Consider the following 24,150-nt stretch of genomic DNA (forward strand, 5'->3'; position numbering starts at 1 on the left):
TCAGCCAGCTGCCCTCTCTCTCTCATTAAGGCAGCTATTGAAAAGCACTGCTCAGTTTTTTAAACTGATTTTATAGGGGTGCATTTTTCCCCTTCTCCAGGGATCAGCACATTCCTTCTCATTTGCAGGGGCCATTCGTGTTGAGTCAAATCAGTGTATAAAAAAATCTGTGTATAAATAGGCTGGACCTGTACTAATATGTTGTTGGTTTGTTAGGGAGTTCTCGTTGTTTCTGCTGTTATCGCTCTATATTCTTTGGTTTTAGCTTGTTTTTAATGTATTTTCTCTTGTAAGCTGCCTTGAGTATCTCCCTGATGGGATATAGGAAAATGCAGGATAGACCTTTTATACTGTGTCTCTGAGGGAAATGTGTTGTATACATTGTTGACAACCTTCAGTCTCGAAAGACTATGGTATTGTGTTCTGAAAGGTGGTTCTGGAACAGCGTCTAGTGTGGCTGAAAAGGCCAATCCGGGAGTGACAAACCCTTCCACACTGGAAGCAAGTGCAGTCTGTCCCTGGTCTGTCTCCCTGACTATGGGCCTTTCTTCTTTGCCTCTTTGCCTCAGACTGTTGGCCAAGTGTCTCTTCAAACTGGGAAAGGCCATGCTGCACAGCCTGCCTCCAAGCAGGCCGCTCAGAGGCCAGGGTTTCCCACTTGTTGAGGTCCACTCCTAAGGCCTTCAGATCCCTCTTGCAGATGTCCTTGCATCGCAGCTGTGGTCTACCTGTAGGGCACTTTCCTTGCACGAGTTCTCCATAGAGGAGATCCTTTGGGATCTGGCCATCATCCATTCTCACGACATGACCGAGCCAACGCAGGCGTCTGTTTCAGCAGTGCATACATGCTAGGGATTCCAGCACGTTCCAGGACTGTGTTGTTTGGAACTTTGTCCTGCCAGGTGATGCCGAGAATGCGTTGGAGGCAGCGCATGTAGAAAGCGTTGTTTCCTCTCCTGTTGTCAGCGAAGAGTCCATGACTCGCTGCAGTACAGAAGTGTACTCAGGACGCAAGCTCTGTAGACCTGGATCTTGGTATGTTCCGTCAACTTCTTGTTGGACCAGACTCTCTTTGTGAGTCTGGAAAATGTGGTAGCTGCTTTACCGATGCGCTTGTTTAGCTCGGTATCGAGAGAAAGAGTGTCGGAGATCGTTGAGCCAAGGTACACAAAGTCATGGACAACCTCCAGTTCATGGGAAGAGATTGTAATGCAGGGAGGTGAGTCCACATCCTGAACCATGACCTGTGTTTTCTTAAGGCTGATCGTCAGTCCAAAATCTTGGCAGTCCTTGCTAAAACGATCCATGAGCTGCTGGAGATCTTTGGCAGAGTGGGTAGTGACAGGGGCACTCTTCCACAAAAAGAATCAGACCTTTCCTTTGACAAACCTCTGGGTTCTCCATGCAGGCCTCTGCTGCAGTATATGCAGTGGTACTGCAGTCTCCCTTTGAGTTGTACATTGAATGTGGTATGTGTTGGGTTGCATGATGTCATGAGTGCTATCACTGTGGGTTGACTGCTGCCTTCCATGCATTGCTAAAGAGGTGGTACTGGTATTCAACACTGTGAGTTGCAGACAATGCGAGAGTTTCTAGGAATACTGTGTGATGTTATGTAGGCTTTGTTTCTACAGTTATTTTTGTATTTCATCTGCAAATCTATTTGCTGCACTCATCACATGTTCAGGATGAAAACACTGTATTGCAAACTCCTAGAAATTATGTAAGTTCCTTTGCTGTTAGGTTCCAATTTTTTTTCAATTTTTGAGAACTATTAACTTCAATTTAGGATTCAGCATCTAAAATCTCATTTATTAGTATACTCAAGCTCACCAATTTAGTCACAGCACCTATTTTATATGGAGAATGATAGCATCTTTTAAAATTAATGTAAATCTAGAAATAAAAGAGTGATGTGTTTGTTAAAATGGACAATAATGTATGACAATTCATTTCTCTACAGATGGTAGCTATATAGTCAGACATTTAATGTGCTATTTCAGCACAGTCTGCAAATATACATATTATTGTGTGGATATTGCAGAAAGCCTATGTTGTGTTTTAAAAATTCTACTGCAGTTCTTTTCAGGAAAAGACTCAAACTGGCATTTATGGGTATCACATTTCAAAAAGAAGCAAGTATCAGCTCAACAAACAATGCAGTGCATAAACTGTGCCAAACAAGCAAGCAACCTTCTAGATACCTCCCAGATAAGGTATCTGGGGTTGAACACATGAGCTCTGGTGAAACCTCCTTAGGGAAACCTCCTAAGTTTCCCCCTTCCCATGACAACCCTCATGAATTTTCTCCCATTTACTGATGGGTATTGTGGGAAGAGCCTTCACTAGTTGCCACTACTCATCACTGCCTACAAACAGTAGCCTGGGAGATCAGTGCAGGACTTGCCTCAGGACTTCCAGCAACCTGGAACCAGCATTGCCACCTCTTTTCAATGTTAATGTACTTTAGGAATATTCTGAAGTTCAGCATATACTGCATATAGTCTTATTAGAGAATATACAAATATTTATTGCTACAGTTATAAAAAAGCACACAAAGTCCTTTAACACCTTGTCTTAAGTTTCTAGCCCTCTGGGTTGGAGAGAAACACATTGAACACGTGTATGTTCTCAACACTTACACTGCATTCAGATGAGTATTCCTAAAGAATAATGAAGAATATTCCTTTACTGGTGTCATAGTACCACTGAGATTCAGAAGCAAGAGCATAATTGGTCACATATAATGTACATGTGGGGAGGCAGGAGAGCGGTGGCTTACTACAGAGGAAAAAGCTTTCGTAGCTTTTTAATTTAGGAAAGGGGCGACTAAAGTGGGGACATGATGGAATTTTATAATGCTACTAGTATGAATGAAACCTTACCTAGATGCTTTTAAAGAGGGATTGGACAGATGTATGGAAGAGGATTTACTGAGCTCTCAATATTCTTTTCCATACTTAGACTGGCAAAATTCTCCAATATTATCACCCCAAAATAAAGGTGCAGTTTTTACATATTTTGAGAACTCCTTAAGTATGCAGATGCATGTTTATAATTTAGAAAAGAAATGCTTTTCCCGACCTATAGTTTAAAACATAATGGCCCTGTCAGCATCCAGCATCCTCACAGAATGTCAAGGGCACAGAGGTAATATATAACTCATCTCATTGTTTAGAGAGGGAATTCTCTTTCCTCCTATACTACACAGCACAGACCAGGAGAAGGTCTCAAGTACTTTTCCCCCCCTTCTCCCAGTCGAAACAGTACTACATAGCTCCTGTTACAGCCCTCAGCAGATCTCCCCAATAGGAGTTGGGGATACATTGCAATATTGGGTTGCAGGTTCTACCCATCTTGTCTAAGAACAAACTTGCTGACCCCATACCAGCCTGCAGGAAAGTGAAACAGTCACCTACAGACACACAAGTGGTTTGGTACTCACTGTAAGTATACGGGGAAAAAAAGTACTTTGAATATATATAAAAAAAGGAAGACCACATCCCTGGCTCTCCCAAAGCAACAGAAACAGTAGGGGGAGACCCCATCCCATTCTTGTACTATTCAGGTTGTGAGCTGTTAACCCAGTTCCAAATCGCCTCCTCCCCCAACAATGTTACAGTGTTCAGGGAGAACTTTGTGTACACAAAGTCAGGAGAAAGGGGCATACTACTGAATGTGGGCTGGCTGAGCAGCTTTTTGTGCAATTAAGGTTAATAATTTTTACATAATATAAGAACAGCCCCACTGGACCAGGCCATAGGCCCATCTAGTCCAGCTTCCTGTATCTCACAGCAGCCCACCAAATGCCCCAGGGAACACACCAGATAACAAGAGACCTGCATCCTGGTGCCCTCCCTTGCATCTGACATAGCCCATTTCTAAAATCAGGAGGTTGCACATACACATCATGGCTTGTAACCTGTAACGGATTTTTCCTCCAGAAACTTGTCCAATCCCCTTTTAAAGGCATCCAGGCCAGATGCTGTCACCACATCCTGTGGCAGGAGTTCCACAGACCAACCGCACGCTGAGTAAAGAAATATTTTGTCTGTCCTAACTCTCCCAACACTCAATTTTAGTGAATGTCCCGTTTCTGGTGTTATGTGAGAGTGTAAAGAGCATCTCTCTATCCACTTTATCCTTCCCATGCATAATTTTGTATGTCTCAATCATGTCCCCCCTCAGGCATCTCTTTTCTAGGCTGAAGAGGCCCAAACGCCATAGCCTTTCCTCATAAGGAAGGTGCCCCAGCCCAGTAATCATTTTAGTTGCCCTCTTTTGCATCTTTTTCATTTCCACTATAGCCTTTTTGAGATGCAGTGACCAGAACTGGACACAATACTCCAGGTGTGGCCTTACCATCGATTTGTACAATGGCATTATAATATTAGCTCTTTTGTTCTCAATACCTTTTCTAATGATCCCAAGCATAGAATTGGCCTTCTTTACTGCCGCCACACATTGGGTCGACATTTTCATCGACTTGTTCACCACCATCCCAAGATATCTCTCCTGATCTGTCACAGACAGCTCAGAACCCATTAGCCTATATGTGAAGTTTTGATTTTTTGCCCCAAAGTGCATGACTTTATACTTACTGACACTGAAGCGCATCTGCCATTTTGCTGCCCATTCTGCCAGTTTGGAGAGATCCTTCTGGAGCTCCTCACAATCACTTCTGGTCTTCACCACTTGGAAAAGTTTGGTGTCATCTGCAAACTTAGCCACCTCACTGCTCACCCTGTCTCCAGGTCATTTATGAAGAGGTTGAAGAGCACCGGTCCCAGGACAGATCCTTGGGGCACACTGCTTTTCACCTCTCTCCATTGTGAAAATTGCCCATTGACACCCACTCTCTGTTTCCTGGTCTTCAACCAGTTCTCAATTCAGGAGAGACCTGCCCTCTAATTCCCTGTGGAGTTTTCTCAGCAGCCTTTGGTGAGGGACCATGTCGAACGCCTTCTGAAAGTCCAGATATATAATGTCCATGGGTTCTCCCGCATCCACATGCCTGTGGACCTTTTCAAAGAATTCTAAAAGGTTTGTGAGGCAAGACTTACCCTTACAAAAGCCATGCTGATTCTCCCTCAGCAAGGCTTGTTCGTCTATGTGTTTTGAGAGTCTATCTTTGATGAGGCATTCCACCATCTTACCCGGTATGGATGTTAGGCTGACTGGCCTATAGTTTCCTGGGTCCCCCCTCTTTCCCTTTTTAAAGATCGGTGTGACATTTGCTATCCTCCAATCCTCTGGTACTGTGGCCGTTTTGAGGGACAAGTTGTTTTCCTCTATAACTAATGCTGAAGGTTTGAGGTTGGTGATGCAGGGAATGGGGTTCAGAGAGGGCCACCCTTTCATTCTTCCATACACCCACACCAACATCTGCTTTACATGCAGAAGGTCCCAGGTTCAAGCCAGCATAAAAATATCCTGTCTGAAACTTTGGGAGAGCAGTTGCCAGTCAGTGTTGATAACAATGGGCTTAATGGATCAAGAATCTGGCTTGCTGTAAGGTCGCTTCCTACTTTCCAAAAGTTCTCAAGGCCCCCAAATTCACGTTTACCCAAGTAACATTGTGCATATCAGAAACATGTTACAAGCTTTTCAGTTTGGAGTTTTCTTACACAAGAGATACAAGTGTATTTTATAAGTCACATTTTTGCTGACAAAGTTACCTGAAATCATGATTATCTTCCTCTACTTCCCCCCCCCCTTTATTTTTTTGGTTTCCATCAGTGAAATATTTTGTAGTACTTCCTAAGTTTTAACAGAGAATAGGAATATGTGATACTTATTTGAAAGGTACCATTAGATGTTCTACTTCCATAATAAAGTTTTTCTTCCTGTCAAAACAATATTTCACTAAAAGGCAAGTTTTTTTTTAAAAGTATACTCACCTGTTAAGCCAGTAGGATATGGACATGGCACAGAAGAAAATGAAGATGATGCTCCTCCAAAAGGTGTCATACCAGATGGCCCACCAAAAGGCGTCACAGAATGGCTGTTAAAATTAACTGATGATCCCTTTATTGCAGGTGACTGGTTTGCCTGGGTTGAATCTGAACCATAATGACTGGCATGGGACGTAATGGGTTCTGGACTATTCTCAGTTCTGTATTTCATGGTTGGACCTTTATCTTCCTTACTTTTAATGCACCCCATGGTGTTTTCTGTGGAAAAAGAAGAGATGGGCATTGCTTTAACACAGGGGTCTCCAAACTTGTTGGCCAGGGGGTCGCATCAAATATCTGGCGTGGTGTTGAGGGCCAGGAAAAAAGTTTAAATATAAAATGTAAATAAATTAGAGATGGAACTTAGATGAGTGAATAAATGAATGAATAGGTTCAGTCATTCAACCTCTATGGCCCTCAGAACACCCTCCAGACACAATCTGAGCACAGTTCTGGTCATGTTCAGTTGAATGGACCACAGGCTTTCAGGAGACAAGAGGTTGGCCGCAGGCCGGAACGAAGCTTGCTGTGGGCCGCATCTGGCCCCCGGGCCGGGGTTTGGAGACCCCTGCTTTAACATGTTAATAGCTAAATCATGCCCTTAATCACTAAAATGCATTGGAACAAACTGAGGATCCACTGTGAAATCAGATGAATCAAAAATCATACAGATTATTCATTTTAATTTATAGCCTTCAGTTAACAACTACGCTGCTTACAAAATAAAAAATACATACATTATTTTTTTAAAAGATTTTCATTCCGCCTTTCCTACGCTGGAGAAAATGCCCAAAGTGGCTTACAATTTAGTATAAAATATACCAGTGGTTCCCAAACATTTTAGCATCAGGACCCACTTAAAAAAGGAGTTTCACTTTACCACTCAAGTCTCTGTGGTTATAATCAGTGGCGTTACTAGGTGCGGGAGGCCTGCGCGTCACCCCATGCAGTGGGCGGGGCAATGCCCCAGGTGGTGGGCATGGTGATGTACAATTGCCCCGCCCCACTGGTTTTTTGGCTGTACCTTTTGTTAGAACACAGATATTTCAATGTGGTTTGTTTCATTGCATTCTGCATGAATTGATATATAACATGATGGTATTATTCCTCCAAATTCTGATTTTAGTGATTTTGAAAATCTTGTAGAGTCTCTCACTCTCTCACACACACGCCCCATGTCAACTTACTAACACCTTATTGCAGCAGTTCTCAAACTTTTAGCACTGGGACCCACTTTTTAGAATGACAATCTGTCCAGGACCCATTGGAAGTGATATCATGGCCAGAACTGACATCATCAAGCAAATTAAAATAAATAATGATAAATAATTAAATTAAAATAAAAGAAATAATTAAATAAGGGGGGGGCCAGTCCTGTTCCACCAAGTGAATCTACTCTGAAGTAGGTCCCATAGTGGTCAATGGGGCTTACTCTCAGGAAAGTGTGGGTAGGATTGCAGCTTGTGCGCACAAGCCTATGCGTGTCTACTCTGAAGTAAGTCCCATAGTGGTCAATGGAGCTTACTCTGTAGTCTGCCTGCAATAACCTCCCCCCCCCCCCCCAAAAAAAGAATCAGTGAGATTTCCAGCACTCCCCAGTGCACAGTTTAAAGTTCTTCTATTTCAGGCAAATCAATACAAAGACCCACCTGGCTTTGCAAGTGCAAAATAGAAAACTTCCCCTTACCAGCTGAAGCCTCTTTTTAGTCCTTTTTAGTGGGGGAGGGGGGAGGCTGCCTTCTGGAGCAGCTCTTTCTGATCAGGACTATTCTGGTGTCCTCACATTCCCCTTTGCCTGGCCTGACCACCAGCCAAGGCTCTTCTGCCTACTAGTGAGTAAACGCAACCGTAAGGCTGCTTTGCTTTCCTTGGGGCTCAATAGGGCAGTTGGGAGGCAGGGATCTCCTTCTCAGGTGTTTTTGGAGGTGGCATTCATTGGATCAGGACCATTCTGACATCCTTGGACTCCTCTCAGCCTGCCCTTTCCGACGGCTAAGGCAAGTTCGCCTACTCACAAGTAAATGTGGCCACGTGGCTTCGTTTCAATAGACTCGCAGCTGAGAGGGAGGCAGGGACCTCCTTCTCCTGTTTCTGGGGGCTGCATTCATTGGATCGGGACCATTCTGGTATAGTTGTATTCCTCTCAGTCTACCCTTTCCGACGGACTATGGCAAGTACACCTACTCGCGAGAAAACGCGCAATACGGCTCACTTTCACTTTCCATAGGGCTCCATGCAGTTTTTCTTTCCGGTTTTTTGCCATAGCTTTTGAAGGAAAGGAGCTATTTCACTTCCGTTTTTTGCATTGCACTCCGCTGGACATTCTGCATCCAACGGTGTATGACACAACGGGGTAGCTCTGAAAGCCGCAAAGTTAGCGCGTCCTCCCCCCAGGGTGCATCACACACACCCCCGGCGTGTCGCCTGGTGCAGCCTGCACCCCCGCGTGACGCCACTGGTTATAATGGTGATTGGGCAGTAGTGGTCCCTGTAAGTAGCAGTTTGTTTAACTCTTGATGCACATAGACTAATCTGCTTTGTCAGGCCATGGACCCACAGTTTGGGAACCACTGATTACAATATATAAAAACAATAAATAAAATCATAATAAGGGAACACAACCAATTGGTGGAGAGCAACTATTTATAACCAAAGAACTGCTACAGAGGCACAGAGGACTGACAAATGACACATCACACAAACACAAGAGAGAACAAAAATGTTTTGAGCCAAAAAAGGCCTTGTGGGCAGTATGTGGTCTGTGTGTTGGACCACCCTGGCTTAGAGGACCTCAGAATTATTGTTAAATACAGCAATACCTTGCACTTTCATCTGTTTAGGGACCAGAAATTGGATGAAAGTAAAAAATGGATGAATGTCAAAGCATAGCCTTACTCAGCTTGCAAATTTATTTTAGGCTGCGAAAAACTTAAATGACTATATAACCCATATGAATGCATGCAAAATCTAAATAAAAGGAAATGAAAGAAAAATATAAAGAACATTGATGAAGGTTGTGGAAGGTTGTATGAAATTGGACAAAAGAAGAAAGTACATGGACAAAATTTGAAGTGAGGTTAAAACTGAAAACAGCTGCAAGAGCAAAGTGATGAAAATCAAGTGGATGAAAGTTAAGGTACAGAGGCACCCCCATATCCACAGATTGGGTCCACGGGCCCCTCCAGTGTGCAACCCCTGGGGTTTGCCTCTAGAGGGTCTTCTAAGCCCAGCAGAGTATGTGCATGTCTGACTGCGATCTCTGTCGGACTCAAAAACATGACTTTTTTTTTTTTAAGCAGAAGTCTCATGTTTTTGCCTCTAAGGCTCAGTCTGAGCCCAGTAGAGGCTGCATACGGATGTGCAGCGTCTGCTGGGCTCTGAGGGGGCATTTGCCCGTATCCATGGTTTCACTTAACAGTAGGGGATTCTGGAACCGAAGTCCCTCAGATACAGGGGCATGCCTGTACTGCTGTATTAAATTATGCCATTCAATGACTTTTTGTTAGACATGCAAGTCTGGTTATGCATCAACCTGGGTCCAAAGGTGAAATGAAATAAATGAAAGTTTTAAAGATATATATTAAAAGCTTTGATCTCTACACTTGACAAAGTATATTCAATCTTTTGTCTGTGCAAAGCTACATCACTGAGGATTGTCTGCATATTACAAAACAGCAGGAACCCGTCACATCTCTCCTGATTTTACTATGACTAACCCATGAAATTGAAGAACTTTGATTCAGGCACAGGGGGAAGGAATCTCCTTTATAATGAGCCATAATGATGATAGCATACTAAAACTTATGTAACTATTTTGGTCTGAAGACAATATATTGTAATGCAACTTATGTGCAACTAGCATCACTCATGCCAGGAAAAAGGAGAGATAGTAACAAAACAAGTGTATGTTTGTATGTAAGCCAGAAAAAAAACCAACAAAGCAATTCTGCAAAACTAATTCATAATCTGATATGAAGAGATGATTTTCACAGTAGCACAGACATAGTCTTATTTTAAAGATGAAAAGATAAAGATATTCTGTGATTTGTTCAAAGTCACCCAGTGAACTTGTGGCAGAAAATATATTTTAAACTCAGGTCCAATGATAGCACTCCTCAGAATTCAACTTGCAAGTAGACAGCTAGCAAATAATATTTCTGGAGCTTCATGCAGTTTCAGCTAGTCCTACAGAAAATTCTTTTTATTCTTTGAGTTTCTGAATTCTTAAGAGAACAAATCTTCAGGCGTGGACATGAGAAAATGTAATTCTGAATAGTTATGAAGATGGTGCCAGGCTACTTTTAAACCAATTGTGGGTGTTTGTTTTTGGTGGAGCATCCAGTCAGGTTTATGTTTTTAGCTCTACCTCAATGCTATCAACAGGTAGATTAACACTGTCCATAAATTTCAATACGTCAGGTAACAATAGCCTTTTTCTTTCACTGGAAGAAATGATTATATGCAAAGTTATGCAGCATTCGACAACAGGTGCAATAAAAAGACATCAAGCTGCATGTTGCCAAACATCTGACTTGGATACATGAGCAAATGCCATGCAAAAGAATTCTAATTTTAAACTTTATTCTAAAAATATATGTTAAAAACCCATCCCTAAAACATGTTATTTTACTAGAAAAATGGAAATAGAAAGTCAATTCTTAAATATTTTTGAAGTTCTGTAAATGGATTCAAAGACCCTGCCCTCATCCTTCCTGCAGTATTTCCTTACAGCAGAGGTTCCCAAACTGGGGTGTCATTATGTCAGGGTAGGGCAACAGTGATGGTAGTGACATAATCACTATGATCACATTGCCACAAAGAACAAAACAAGTTTTTAAAACTTACATGGGGGTCACTATGGCTCTCTGGAGGATCATCTGCAATCCTCCATACACCTCCCAACTCCTGTAAATAGAAAAAGCCCCTTCCAGCTTTTGTTGTGATGCCAGAATTGGTTTTCTAAAGCTATTTTCAGGAGTTTGGAGATGCTGACTAATGGGAGTACAGGGAGTCCGTCAATGCCAGACTGTCAAATCTGAACTCATTTATGTCAATGGAAATGCACATGCACAAAACATACTTGATTAGTTCTTAATGAACCAGAAAAGATCCACTGCTTCCAAAACCTGCAAAGATGGGGTTTCCCCATATATACATTTGGTTAAACAGAACATCTCAAAACTGGAATTTCAGAAAACTGGAACTTCATACCAATGTTAACATTGTCTTTTTACAAGTGTGTTAAACTTATACAAAGTTAAATCAATTTGGCACTCTCTCTTCTAACCAATTGTCTCCTTAAAGCACGAGTCCTATTCACTGAGTTGAACTGCTCCATTTAGGGACAGTTTGCTGGCACAGACAAGGCTCAGTTGACTGACAATGAGCTTCACTCACAAAGAAGTTGCAGCAAGATTTTCAATAACTCACAGTGGGTTTCTCACTAGATTAAGCTAGCTGAAGAGGACACAAATAAAGAATGTTTCCAGGAGGGGTTGAAGGTTCCAAGCCCTTCTGACTTCAGCTACGTTCAAAACACCACATTTTTTATTCACTTGAATGTAATTCATAATGAATTATATTCATTTTCAATGACTCCCTTTATTAAGGCAAGTTACATTATCCATTTAGAGCCAGTTCTCAAAAGTATGGTTTATTTGTAAGGAGTTTTGATACTTAAAGAAGGAAATTGTGCAACTATTTTAAAAAGTTGTTTCTGGATGTAGACCTTGGAATTGTCAACTTGCATTCAATATTTCAAAGGGCAGCTGTGAGTTACACAAACTTGGATGAAACCAATTATCTAGACTGGAGTCCCCAAATTCAATTGCCAGGGTCACACCACTCAGTCTTGACCTTATGTTGGACTACAGTGAATGAATTCTAGAAAATAATGTATGCAACTTGTACACATGAATTTTCATAACAGGAATTTTCATAATATTTGCAGCTGCAGGGCTGCATATTCTTTCTGTTTAACAAAAGTGACCCAAAACAACAGCTGCTTTATCCAGCAGGAAAAAAGTGCAAGGTGGCAGGAAGAGTGGAGGGAGCAGAGTAAGGAGTGAACATGTAATTATAAATGCCATTTGGTGGGCAGCCCAATTCTGGCTGCCGCCGCATCCTACATACTTCAGGCAGCTGCTGCCAGCTCCTTGGGAGAAAGGGACTTTAGTCCCCTTCCCCCGGGTAAATGGAGTAGCCCCGCAGTGGCTTACAGTACATTTGCTACAGTGCACGCCGGTGTTGAGTCAGCACACAGAGCCCAGGATTGGGCTCTCAATGGGCCAGTCCAGACATGATGGTAAGCTGGATGAGGCCTGCAAATTGCAGTTAAACCTCCCCAGTAGTCTCTGTAGTTTTTGATACCATTAACCATGCAGTCCTACTCAACTGTCTTTGGGGAGGGGGGAGAACTGGAGGTCTTGTGTATCAGTGGTTCAATTCCTATCCAACTGATCAGATTCAGAAGTGATGGTAGAGTGGAAGAGATGCTCTGCCACAAGGCAATTATGCAGTGGAGTCTTGCAAGATTCCATTTTCTCAGCTACTCTGTTTAATAGTTACATGAAACCAGTAGGAGACGCATGTCTTCTACTTTTCCTTCTTGTCAAATTCAAGTGAGACAGTAGACATTCTGATCCAGGTGACTAGAGTTAATACTGGCTAGGTTTGGGCCAATAAACTGAAAATTAATTGATGTAAAACCAAAATACTGCTAAGTGGTAATAAGATGGAACAGGAAATGGTAAAAAAATTCAAGACAAACATGAACTGTGGAAGTTACAATATATTACAGATTCACCCAAGCTCAGGAACTAAATGTAATTAAAAGCCAGTGAAACTGCAAAGACTTCTGTCAACATAAAGGAATTCAGTTCAGAGTTCTCATGTTACCTTTTGCATGCTGCTCCCACATGGGCTTTGGACTTAGTACCACTTATAAAAATTAGAATATAACTGCTGTAGGATGATCAATGTTCCACAAACAACCGCTGGAACTCTTCAGGAGCTGTCCCAGGGCCCAATTCTATCCAACTTTCCAGCGCTGGTGAGCTGTGCCAATAGGGTTTGCACAGCATTCTGTGATGGGAGGATAATTATGGAGGCCTCCACAAAGTAAGGGAACATTCCTTCCCTTGCCTAGGGGCTGCAATGCAGCTGCACCGGGGTTGGAAAGTTGGATTGGATTGGTCCCCTAACCTGCAGAATCTTGGTAAGTAAATAGCAGGTCTAAACAGAACTCATGATTGAAGGTGGTGGAGGTGATATTATTGAAGAGTTATTGCAATATTCTGCAACAATGAGTTGCTGTTGGAAAAACAAGTCTAAGTGCAAAAATGAGAATAAAAGAACCAACGGAATTCCATTTGAATTCAATTTGAATACAACCAAAAAACTTTTCTAATAGTTCGGTAGGGATTGCAATTCAGTAGTATATTGCAGAGACCTGTGAATAACGCAGGCTTAATGAAAGTTCAAATGTGTCTGTATGGAGGTTATGTATAGGAGAGGTGCAATATGCTTCAATGCATAATGGGGATGGGTGATGGACAGGGCTCAATTTCCTCAGAACTGATGGCCTTGAGGAATTGTACAGTATGAAGTAATAATCCAGTTTAGAGCAGATCAAGTACTGTTGCTTCCCAGCAGATGTACCATCTGCTCCCTATGACTTACATTGTTAGAACAATGGTTCTCACACATTTAGCACCAGGACCCACTTTATAGAATGAGAATCTGTCAGGATCCACTGGAAGTGATGTCCTCACTGGAAGTGACATCATCAGGCAGGAACATTTTTAACAATCCTACCCACACTTTCCCAGGAGTAAGTTCCATTTACTAACATTGTTAAAAGCTTATACATAGTAGCTTGTTAAAAGTACAGCTCTGTAACATTTCCCCAAATGCAGTCATACACCATGGTAGCATCAAGTCTAATATACTAAAAATAAAATATGGAAATGAATGGGGCCCCACCTAGTGGGTCCCAACCCACAGTTTGAGCAACACTGAGTTAGAAGAAAACACTTGCAGAATATAACATTTTTTTTGGCAGGTTTATTTGTGGTAAAAATGTAAATTTCTTGTTCCACTGCAAGAGTTTAATCTAATCAAGCACTGAGTTGTCCACTTGGCCCAATTTCAGTTCCAGATTAGGATGCAAGTCATGTGTCCAGCAAAAATGAGTCAATCCTAGTTTGAGAAAATGTACAGCCATTTAGTACTGCCATCAATATATACAATCAAGAGCTTATTGCAACTGTTGTTCTATAAACCACATACTCCAGAACCCACTAAATACACTGAAGTCACACACTCCTGAGCACTTCCAAAGCCTTGTGTAATGTCTCATATAACACTTTGCCTCTCCTTTCCAGGATGGACAAAGGTTACTGGTAAGTGCAACTTCTGACTAGCTACCAAGCCCAGTCAAATTTTCTGAATCACTGTTCAAGATGAAAGAAGTTTTATATTTGCGACTAACCATTCAATTGTATGCCTATTTATGTTGTCATCAGTATAAGTTATTTCTATTCACACGAATGTGCATACACACAATCACAGAAGATTACTGCTTGAGCCTACAGATACTCAATTCAGATACAAATTCAGTATCTGCTTGACCCTACTGAATTTCTCAATAGAAATAAGCAGAAAATGCAGCAGTTTCAGAATTCTGGGTTTCCCAGGTGTATTTTGGAAATAATATTCTTGCAGGTATTAAGTCTCTTCCAAGAAAAGCATGTTTATTTTCTACACAGTGTAGAAATTTGAAGTTGGATGGTAAAAGTGGAACAAGACATTGCCCAGAGTACCTTGCTGAGGAAACAGTTCTCCTCAGTGTGATTCAGGGAATGACGGTTTGAGGGAAAACCGCAAAAATTGAAAACATAAAAAAGCAAAGCTTATTTCTGAAGTTATTCGTATTGTTAACTTATTGTTATTTGTTTAACAAATTATTTGAAAAATTCTTTCTGGCCCAGGGAAGTTCTTAGTACCTTTCATGGGGGTCACAGTAATTTCCATACACGAGTTTTCTATTGCTAAGGTATCCACCAACTCAGCCTACATTAAAATGCTCTGTTGTCAAATTTCAGTCAAAGAATCCACAATTAACCTAAGCTTAGCATTTCTTCACTAGGGCATTCTTCTTAAAATAATTTTATATGACATGAACTGGACCTAACTCAAGTCTCAATATGATCCACAAGGAGGTGAAAGTTTCTGGATACTTACTGAACTCCAAAGATCTACAGATGTATAAAAACAAAGCCTCATCAAAAGGGCAACCTCCCCAGTGCTCAACTATATGAAGAGTGAAAGGGAAGGGAGAGCGTCAACAATTAGTAATGTCTGTGGAGTGAGAGGTTGAATTCAGTAGTGTCTGACAGTTTGGGGATTGCTGATGTGGACAGTGGTGAGAGTAACCTCAACATGCCTCTAAATTAGGCTACCAGTAACCACAAAACTTTTTGAAAGTTTTTGAAACTTTCAAAACTTTTGAAACTTTCAAGACTTTTGAAAGTAACTTTGCTTGAGGAATCAGCTCCATTTTGAACAGGTAGGAGACAAACAAAAAAAAGGAAATGAGTAAAAGTGAAAATCAGGCTGAGAGTGACAGGGCTCAAGTGTTTGGGTCGGTAGACAGAGTGCAGGTACAGGCTGTGGATAGGTCACCCCTGCCATTCTGCTTAGTCCAGGCTGCCAACTGACAGCCCAATCCTATCCACACTTTCCTGGGAGTAAGCCCCATTGACTCTGATGAGACTTACTTCTGAGTAGACATGCATAGGAGTGGGCTGTGGGGTCACCACTTCACCTGGACTCATAGGCAAACTGAACAATTACAGAGCCTGTGAGTAAACCAGAAAAAACCAGGAAAAAAAGAGAGATGTCACAGAATATTCAAAATGAGGTGGGTCAATACAAACTAGAAACAGAGAATGAAAAAAAAATTAAAGAACAGAGCTGGGAAGATTTGAAATAGAGAAAAAGACAGACTGAAAGAAACATAAGGTAGCCCCAAGTCTAACCCATTTTTCTCACCTGTATTTGTAATAAATAAAAAAACTTTGAAAAAAAATGAAAGAAACATAAGGCTGACTGTTCAATACCGAAGACTCCAACCCAAATACTGTGATCCACAGTATGCTGACTCTGAAGTAAACCCCACAGAGTATCAAAGGACTTACAGGAAGAAGTGCTCACTGCAATATTTTGTTGCAGGACTCCTCTTGTATATTTTAACTTGCCAACACACATGGTTCAAAGAAACTTTAGTATACTTTAGTACTGTGTAACTAACTAGATTTCATTTTGAATTTTATTAGTGTACACACAGTACATTTAACTTAACCAGTTTATTACACTCTGTTTTAATAATTTGAGCAAAGACATGCAGTGTGATCCATATAAATTTACTCAGAAGAAAATCCTAACATGGAGCTTACTCTTAAGTAAACATGCACAGGTCTGTATCCTGAGTGCAGTCACACATGTGCTTATGGATAAGTTTCCATGTCCAACAGGCCTTACACCCAGGAAAGTATGCATAGGACTAAAGCTTTAAGCAGACAGTTCTGATGAACCAAGCAAAAACGATTCTGCAAAGATGAATGTAAATTACGATTGTAATTTATTGTGAATTTTTATGTGTTTGAATTGAGAGCCACATTGGTCAGTTTACATCCCTATTCACCCCAGTATAGCATATTTGACAGTGACAATCTCTTTTGCATTTTTTTTAGATTATAAATCCTCTTGGACATTGAATCAACTTTTCATTTATTTTACTACGTAAAGCCGTTTGGAAACTTTTTTTGTTGAAAAGTGGTATATAAACGTTTAATACCAATAATACCACCATGCTTATTGCTTTAGTACTAAGGACACATAAATGATACAGGCATTCCCCCTACAGTGAAAGTTTTCATAAAGCAAACTGGATACAACAGGATTGGTAAAATAGGCGATTTGTCTAACATAATTCACTATCAGTTATGATGTGATCATGAACATGAGCACAGCTATTGCATGTGCAGCATAGAAACAGGAACATATAGCTGCTATGCTGGCTTAGTTACAGTGACATGTTCTTTGTAACCTTTGGCATTGTGAACTGCAATTCGATATTGCACTTTCTACTATCTGAACAACGGACGATAAAGGTGGTAAGAATGTGTGAGAAGCTCTGTGCTACTGATAGAGCTGTTGGAGACAGGAAATGCAAGCCTGAAACATGAGCCCTTGAACCCCCCTTTTTCCATTGAAACAATTGTTTCTATAACACAATTTCTAATAATGCAAGGTTTCTTGGGAAAGCAACTATAGCGTTATAGCAGAAGAGACTGTATTTTAAAATTCTTGATATTAGAAAATGATAACACAAAATGATCTGTTGCTTAATTCAGAAAATGTACAATTTTGTCTACAGAATGTTTTTTTCAGAAGAGCCAACTTCCATTAACTTGAAAGGTTTTATGTTTCATAACAAAAAGTTTAGATGGTAGATAAATGTGCTTAATTGTTTGCTGAAATAAAAATGCCTGTATATGTGGCTTTTGAAACACAAAAAAGCAGCAGCATGTTATAGCAGCATCAAAACAGAATCCCAGCAAAATGACTTCACCCCTAGGGAACATCAAAAGTATGCCAGGAAAAATAATGTTCTCTAGTTTCCTTTGTCACTTACTATAGAAACAAGAACAGAAAACCAGATACTATTCTGAGGTTTTTGTGGTTACTGCAACTTCCCCAATCATATCCTATAACACTATGTTTCGCTACATTTAAAAGAACTTTTGCACTGCGTTTTTTTTATTTGATAATCTGGCATTTGAAAAACCCAAATGTTTGAGGAAAGAATTACTAAGGGGTCTTTAATCATGATTATTTATATACCGCTTTTTAACAAAAATATTGCTTTTTCAACAAAGTGGTTTACACAGCAAAATAAATCAATAAATCATTGCCTGTCCCCCAAAGGCTCACAATCTAAAAAAAGAATGCAGCAGAGAACTCTGTGGACCTTCTAGATGTGCTCTAAGATTCACATGTCACTCAATGTCACTCATTTCCATTAACATTTGAAGAATATTGTTGATGGAAAATCCTTATTATTTTACTGCTCCTAAACACTTTTTAAAAATTGAGAAGTCATATGTTTTTTATTGTTGCAGTTTGCTGCTGGTTGGCTTTTAATATGGTGTTTTTAATGTATTTTTAGTGTATACGTATTTTTAATCTGTTAAATCTATTTTAATCTATGTAATCTTGGCTGCTTTTCAGGGAGAAAAGCAAGATAAAAATTTAATATTGAGCCATACTTTAATCTGTAATACGAAATAGATCCATACAAACCTACTTTTGCTCAGGATGAACAAAATCATTCCACATACAGGCAAAATGGTTGTCCCATGAATATGCTGGGCACCTAAGTGTTTTGGGAAGGGAAGGATAAGAGTTGATCCCATCAACAGGTTGACACCCTATATGTAAAGAACTGTCCTGATCATTTGATACCCTCTCAGCCAGCAAATGGTCTGGATTTGGGGTGACACCCTCTGGCTGTTTCCAAACACTGGCAGCAGCATGCAGATGCAGCAAGTCTTCAACCCCTAGAGTTGGCAGCTGGGTGGAATGGAAGCATGTGGTTTGTCACTGCTTCATTTTAGCTTAGGGCCTAAAGGAGGGAATTGCTTGGAGAATGCTTAGCGTCAGCCATGCATGCTCTGAGCCCAAATTTCACCCTTCCAAAATATGGTTTTTGGGGATTTATCCTTCCAAGTTTTGAGGATCACAACAGGGGAGATCCAATCTCTTGACCAAAACCTCCAACTCCCTAATGAGGGCATGTAGTGTTTATGTGCACAGGCGCTGAGCTTAGCCTTGGTAACATGGCAACCGGCAGGCAGGCAAACCTGCCGCCCCCCCACTCAGGCACACCAGAGTGGGCCAGTTGCGATGGCTGACGCCCAGAGCCTGTAAACAGAGGATGTTATGAAGAAGTGCATATCTCAGGAATGTGTATTGCGGTCAAGCCAAAGCCAGCAGGTTTCTTAGCAGTGCAGATTTCAGCAACCTTCAGTAATTTCCCCTATTGTCATCATGTGTTTTGAGAATGAATAAAAGTCTGAGGAAGCTAGCCGGGACGACGGACTTCTCTCTCAATCTCATACCATCCTACTTCCGGCTCAGCTCTCCCTGCATCAACCCTCTGAATGTCTGCTGTGTCTCCTTCATTGCTCTGACTCTTTGCTGCTCGAGTTCTAACTTTCAAACCCTCAGAGTGCTTCCGCTTTTAGCACTCTCCCTCAGGCACCAAAGTTCTAAACCCTGGGTGCTTCCCAAGTAGCAGTGCACTGCTACAAGGGCAGAAATACTTAAGCCTTTATTTAACTAATATTTAACTATTTTTAATACCCTCAGAATACTACCTAAAATGAGGTACCTTCTATGATTGTGAAGAAGTTTCCATCTAGTACAAACTACTAAATAATGCAGATACTGTATTTCAGGAGATGATGCAACCATTATTATCTTGAAGAATGGAAAATGGGTTGAATGGAGCCCATCTTACCACAACCTGGAGAACAAATCCCCACAGACACTCGCCTATAAGTTGATCTCACAGATAAGTCGAGGACAGATTTTGAGCCCCAAATCATGGAATTTTCTATGACCCGCGGATAAGTCAAGGGTTAAACTTGGGGGGGGGGGGTCTGACTATAATTTTGTCTGATTTTACCTGAGGCCAGATTCTGAAAAATAACCTTCCAGTAATTGTTACCTAAAAACTGTACAGTTTCTAGTTTATTAAAAATACAATAAGAGATCATAAGATGTATTTTTGTTCATTAACTTTTAAAATTCTAGTCTTCACAACATTTGTGTAAACACTGTCAGAGTAAGTGCTGTGCCTGTAAACAACATACCAGTAGAACCATTAGTCAAATCCTTCTTTAAGGTGCCTGGTGTGTGAAGCCAGAGGCTCTACATATAGCATGCAACATAAAACATGCAACTGGGAGTGTGAAGTTCAGTTCACAGCAGGGAGACAAGCAACAAGGACTGAGCTGCGCACAGTTGCAACCCTCTTTACTCAGAAGCAGACCCAGTGCTTTCCATAGGTGTTACTCTTAAGTAATGGTGCATTGCAGCCTGGGACCTTGTTTCAGATGGAAATGAGGATCACATCCTGGGGTTTCAAAAACCAGACCCCTAAACTTGGGGAGGGGTGAAATTCTTTGCAAATGACTTGCCAGGAATGTTCTGAGCAGCAGCAAAAGAAGGAGGCATTTCCCTTCTTCTCCAAACTGGAAGGGAGACCAAGGGGCTTCTGGGAATTGTGGGGAGGCTTTGTGGGAGTATGTGCTGCATTCCATAGCAGCAGCCCATACAGACTACAGTTCCCAGAAGGCGCCTTCACTTCTCTTCCTGTCTGGAGAAGAGCTAAAATGGCTGCCTCTGAATACCGTAATTACTGGTTAAAATTCTCCTTTTTCTCCACCTGCTTCCTGCTTCTCAGCCCATTTCCACGCTGCCACTCCCCCCACTTCACCAGACAGCTGCTGAGCTTCCATAAGCTTCCCAGAAGTTCCCAAAGGACTCTGCTCCATTCACTGCATTGACTCGGGAATAAATCGACCCAGGATCTCAGGCTCCATTTTACACATAAATTTTTCAACCTATAGGCGAGTATATGTAGTGGTCTGTCCCCATTTTGTCCTACTGTGATTCTCTGAATTGCAAAGAAAATGCTCCTGTGGTAAGAAGGAAGTGTTCAGTAGGGTATGATGTTGGGACTATAAAGATGCACTCAACCATGAGAAAGTATATCCTGCAGATATGTTGTCTTTTAAAGAATGAGGAGTTCTGCAGAATTCTTTAACAGCTCCACTGCCCTAGTGCTGGCACTGCGACTGCAGCGCCAGCACTGGGTGTCGCAAATGTGCCATAAGGCAAGTTTGTGTCACCCAGGGAGTAAACAGCACCAGCAGGGAGGCATGTGCTGACCCAGTAATGCTGCAGTTGGAGCCCTGGCTCTCACTGGAGACCAGATAAGCACTGAGCAGTGCAAGGGTGTGGAGAGGCTGGCGGAAAGAGTTCCTGGGTGGGGAAGGGTGGAACGGGGGATGGGAAAGTACTGGGAGGCGGGTGGGACCGACACAGGCCACTGAATCGTATCTCCCTTCCCAACATGGGGCTTCCTGAGTCAGCACCAGCTAAATAGCTGGTACAGATCCGAGAAGCCCTGGGGTTTCACTGAGCAGGCTGGGGTTTCACTAGGGGTAAAGAGATGAATGAATGGCTGGAGACTTCCAGCCAGCTCAAATCCACAGAAAATAATAGTAGCCATTAGGCACAGCTGCTCCTATGCTGGATAGGATTGGGATGCAAGGCACCTCCAACAGAGATGGCGACTTCCAATGACTGAATCCATGAGAACACCAAAAGGAAGATAAGACATGATAAAAGAAATATCCAACAATTTTTTGAGGGTGGGGTGGGGTTTTTATTCCTTGATTTCAAAGTGAGAAGACTTCATATAAAGAAAAAAATGTAAGGCATTTTTTAAAATGCCAGAACACTATAAGCACAGTAACTATTTCAAAGTGAAATACAAAGGAATATAACTAGAGGTGTTTGTTTTGGGTTAGTAAGATAGGACTACAGCCTAAGTCTTACTGAACACAATGGGCTTACTTCTGAGTAAAAAAACACCCATTTTCAAATACAACTCGTCACTATGCCTCCAAAAACATCACCATCAATAACGTATTGTCTGTATTCTCAGGGACAATGAGTAGGAGACAGAGGCAGTGTTTTCAAGACAGCAACATATTAACAAAGAATTGTTAAGCTGGAATAACTTCTGTCAGTGCTAAATGAGTTCCACAAACTCATTAAACAAAAAACTGGAGCCACATTTCCATTAGATCTAAGAAATTATGAAACAGGTAAATGTAACTATATTGTGGATATGATGTGGAAGCAGGGGCATGTCTTTCTTTTAGAAAAAAAAAAATCATGGTATTTCAACTCTTTACCTCTTCAGTAAATAGGCTCTAGCTTGCTGTTAATTATCACTTATCAAGCATAATAAACATAATACAGGAGCAGGTCAGAGAAAAGGTCCATCCCGTTTTCCACAGTGGCCAGCCAGATGTTTCTAGGAAGCCAGCCCACAAACTGGCCTTTTAGGCAAAAGCCCTTTTCTCATTGTTTGCCCAGCAGCAATAGGTTTTCAATGACATATTGCCTCTAAGTCTGGCAGTGCCAGATTTTAGCCTTCATGGCTAGTCCCCCACAGACCCAAACACCATGAATTTATTCAGTTTGCTTTTAAATGCATTATGTTGATTATAAGACATATTTTCTGAATGTATTGATTCAGATTTCTTGGGTTTAGAACAGGATATAGGTCAACACAGATAGCCAGCAGCCACTGCATTGTGCGGCTGCAAATTCTGTAAGTTAATTATGCATTGTATGAAGCAGTACTTTCTTATGTCTGTTGCCAGTTGGGCCACAGCTCAATGGCAGAGCACCTGCTTTGCATGCAGACCATCCTAAACCTAATCCTCAGCATGTCCAGGTAGATTTGTGTCTGAAACCAGAGAGAGACACTGCCATCAGTGCAGGCAATACTAAGCTAGAAGAATCAATAATCTGATTCAGTGTTAGACAGCTTCCTATGTTTTGTCACTAAGAAGGATGGGGATGCTTCTATGAAATTTTTTGCATCCCTAACATCCCTTTCAAGTTTCTTCATGCCATGCATAAATTTATTTACACTTCTGATTAATATTCTTTTCTAAATGGTTGTCCTCATAGGAAAGGCACTCCAATCCTAACTGCAGCTGCACCACAGATTTATAAACAGACATTACAGTACTGGCCATTTTACTTAAAATCCCTTTCTTAAGTTATTTCCTTTCTTCTAGCACAGAATGCATCCTTTTCATTGCTACCATATTCAGAATTCATATTTCCCTTGGGCTATCTACCACATCCCCAAACATCTTTTTCCTAGTTAGTCTCTGCCAATTCAAATCCATCACATCTACATGGTTAGGAATTTTTTTGCCCACTTTACCTTAACAATAAACCTCATTTGTCATTTTGCTGGTGAGATCCTTTTGAAACTTTTAGCATTTTCCTGGTTTTCACTTTCCTGAATAATTCAGTATCACCGGCAAACTTGGCTGCCTCACCGCTGTCTTCATTGCTCTGTCCTAAGATCCTCTGGGAGATCCCACTGCTAACTAGGACCATGTGTTCTCCAATGAATCTTTTCCAACTTGAACGAGGGTTCTAGGGAGAGCAAAGGATTTCAAAAAAGCCCTCTCCTTTGCTTTCTCAGCCCTTCTATACAGGCTGTTTATGATTCTAGGGGCAACAGCAACAATATTCCTCACTGTTGCTCAGAACCATTTTTTTCTTGTTTGACACAAAACTAGAACAATGCAAAAGCATTGTCCTCCATATGATCTGCATTGAGATGTCATCACATAGCCAAATCTGGATATATGTCATTACGTATAATGAAGTCAAATCAAACCACAGTATAGTGCTTCCTACAGTGAGGGCCGTGTGGCATGGGAAAAAGGGCAAGGGAGTAGTGCTGAATAATAGCAGGCCATACAATGCTACCTGTAAGTTGGATGAACATTTGACTTCTGTTTGCAGGACCCACTGAAAACAATTACCAAAAGGAGGATCCCCTTTTCACAGCCTAAGTACATGGTGGGAATCTGAAATTGCTGGGGCCATTTCAGCTCAGCCTTGTTACTTACTTCTCTCCATTGTAAGAATCTTTGCTTTCTGTTCTTTAACTAGTTACTAATCCATAGAAGGACCTGTTCTTTTATCCATTGACAATTAAGTTGCTCAGGAACCTTTGGTTACTATTTGAATCTATGTGCCTCTACCTATGTGCTTGCTAACAAAGAACTTTGTTGATGAGGCAGGATTTAGCTTTGTGGAATCCATGGCAATCCTTCTTGCCATTAACCCATTTTTGCCCAGCCCACAGATGTATACATTTGGTCCCTGTTGCGTATTTGCAATGCTGGGCAGAAATAGCTTAAATTAAAAACTAATTTTTAAAGTTTACATTAATCTGTCCATGCTCCAAAGTATATTCAGGTTGTTTGTTGTTCTACATGTATGTTCTACAAGGTTTGTT

General features: G+C 41.2%; 1 protein-coding gene across 1 annotated transcript in view; it reads right to left on the reverse strand.

Annotated features, from left to right (window-relative positions):
- Nucleotides 1-24,150, reverse strand: part of YES1 (YES proto-oncogene 1, Src family tyrosine kinase) — a 46,820-nt gene that overhangs the window by 18,859 nt on the left and 3,811 nt on the right. Inside the window, exon 2 of the mRNA XM_066626693.1 lies at nucleotides 5,901-6,173. Coding sequence (XP_066482790.1) covers nucleotides 5,901-6,165 — 265 coding nt within the window. The 5' untranslated portion in view covers nucleotides 6,166-6,173. The remainder of the gene's footprint in view (nucleotides 1-5,900; nucleotides 6,174-24,150) is intronic.

This window comes from Tiliqua scincoides, chromosome 4 (assembly GCF_035046505.1).
Source record: "Tiliqua scincoides isolate rTilSci1 chromosome 4, rTilSci1.hap2, whole genome shotgun sequence".
Classification (NCBI taxonomy): domain Eukaryota; kingdom Metazoa; phylum Chordata; class Lepidosauria; order Squamata; family Scincidae; genus Tiliqua; species Tiliqua scincoides.